This window comes from Cucurbita moschata, unplaced genomic scaffold (genome assembly GCF_002738365.1).
Source record: "Cucurbita moschata cultivar Rifu unplaced genomic scaffold, Cmos_1.0 Cmo_Scf00012, whole genome shotgun sequence".
NCBI lineage: Eukaryota > Viridiplantae > Streptophyta > Magnoliopsida > Cucurbitales > Cucurbitaceae > Cucurbita > Cucurbita moschata.
Window position 1 is genome coordinate 1984245 of NW_019268528.1, and position 1902 is coordinate 1986146.

Below are 1902 nucleotides of genomic sequence, written 5' to 3' on the forward strand. Positions count from 1 at the left end.
TATATGGTAAACTATAATTTATTACTAAATATCCTTAACACCCCACCGCAAGCTAAGCGTCGGATTTAAACGAACGTGAAGCTTGAATCTGAAAAATTCAAAGAGGTTGAGAAACACTTTTCGTGAAAATGTTAACAACCTGGTTCAGAGGAGGCGTAGAGAAACACTTTCTTGGCCATCGAAAACTGCAGAGAGATCGCCGCTCAGCGGCGATGCTGCCTTGGCTTCGGTGAGAATATGTCTAACCCATGAAGAGGGATTGTCGCTTAGCGACGATGCTGACTTGGCTCTGGTGAGAATATGTCTAACCCCAAGAAGTAGCAGGGGAAACCTAGAGCAAGGGACAAAGACAATGTTGAAGCCGGAAGAGTCGCCACATTGGGCGAATGAGCCAATTTTGGCGAGAAGGGCGGCGGCAACTTGGTTGGCGAAGATGCCAGTGCGGCGCCCAGATTCCAAAGGTAAATCTCTGCAGAAGGTCGATGGGCTTATTGAGATTCTGTATATTTTCGAAGAGGGATGCTGATGAAGATCCTAAGATTAGGGTTTTTGTGAAGGATGAATGATGAAGGGAAAAATTGGGAAGAAAATGAAAGAGGCTATGTTTGGAAAAGGTGAGGTTGTATGTACAGAGTATGGCGAAGGATGATTTGGAGGTCAAAAAGGTGGAGCCGAAGAATAATCAATCGACTCTGCATGTGACAGCCATGACGACTGCCCCTGCGGCGTCAAAGCCAGCAGTGGTGGAGGAGAAGAACAGTAGAAGATTCAAAAGCCATTGAAAAGAAAGGATCTAGGTTGCTAAACCAAAATGGCTCTGATACCATGTGAATGTTTGCTGAATCCACCACACCTAAATGGTGTGAAAGTTATCTTATTTATAATCAAATACATTACAAGGATATAATCAAATACATTACAAGTTATCTTATTTAGTAATAAATGCTTTTGAGAAATTTGGAGAAGAGGTTCATGGAGTTGAGCAAAGAATTATGGAAAGGAATGTTAATATCAATTTGAAGAATCGGACAGGCCCTGCTAATGTGCCCTACACCTTGCTCATTCCATCTAGCACTGAAGGGCTCACGGGAAGAGGGATTCCTAATAGTATCTCAATATGAACATCAAATCAAGCTATTATCTTAAGCTACTCGCTAGTAATCACTATGAAATAAAAGAGTATGCTTAATATGTTGCATTTTAAATTTTATGTGTGCGATGTTGTACTTGTTTACTTTGTGTTGTGATGAATGAAATCATGCTTAATGAATAGTGTTTTAATTGATATTGCCAACAAATGTGTTTTGATAGCAAGAGAGCATTTATCCCTCAACGAGCCCAACCCGATTGGGACGCACCTTTATATCGACTATATCACTTTTTAAGTCTAGTCTATTAGATAAAACCTGAGTTTTTCCTTATTTAGATTCACACGATTACATTAATTCTCCGTTTGACCATTGGACAAACACGTCGAATGGATTAACGAAGTTTTAGACGACAATTTTGTAGGGAGTGGCACAGATTCAGTTGCCACTCTCCAGCCATTTTTAGGATAGGTTATATTTAAATAGGAAATCTATTAGGAAGATTTTACAACCTGATTTTAAGCGCAGTCAAAATTTCAATCATTCTCTCTCCTTCTCTCCTTGTTCTTTTACGCATTTTATTTTCTTTCAACAACCTCCTGTCGGATTTCCCTGGCCGATTATCAAAATCCAACAAGTGGAGTCCAGTTGAAGCCATCGGTGTATATCATTGCGAAGGAGCCAACCTATCAACAACAAGTTGAATAGCTCAAGTGGTTAGAGTGTCAACCTAACAACACACAGGTCTCAGATTTGAGTAGAAGAAAATGCGTCGTAGGACTTTACTATACAACTCAAAGAGATGCGAGATGAA

The 1902-nt window shown here is 40.2% G+C and overlaps 1 protein-coding gene across 1 annotated transcript in view; it reads left to right on the forward strand.

Annotated features, from left to right (window-relative positions):
• LOC111450336 (probable linoleate 9S-lipoxygenase 5) overlaps positions 1-1285 on the forward strand; it is a 5823-nt gene extending 4538 nt beyond the window's left edge. The window contains exon 10 of the mRNA XM_023090406.1: positions 938-1285. Within this exon, the coding sequence (XP_022946174.1) occupies positions 938-1121 (184 nt within the window). The 3' untranslated portion in view covers positions 1122-1285. The remainder of the gene's footprint in view (positions 1-937) is intronic.
• The last annotated feature ends 617 nt before the right edge of the window (positions 1286-1902 follow it).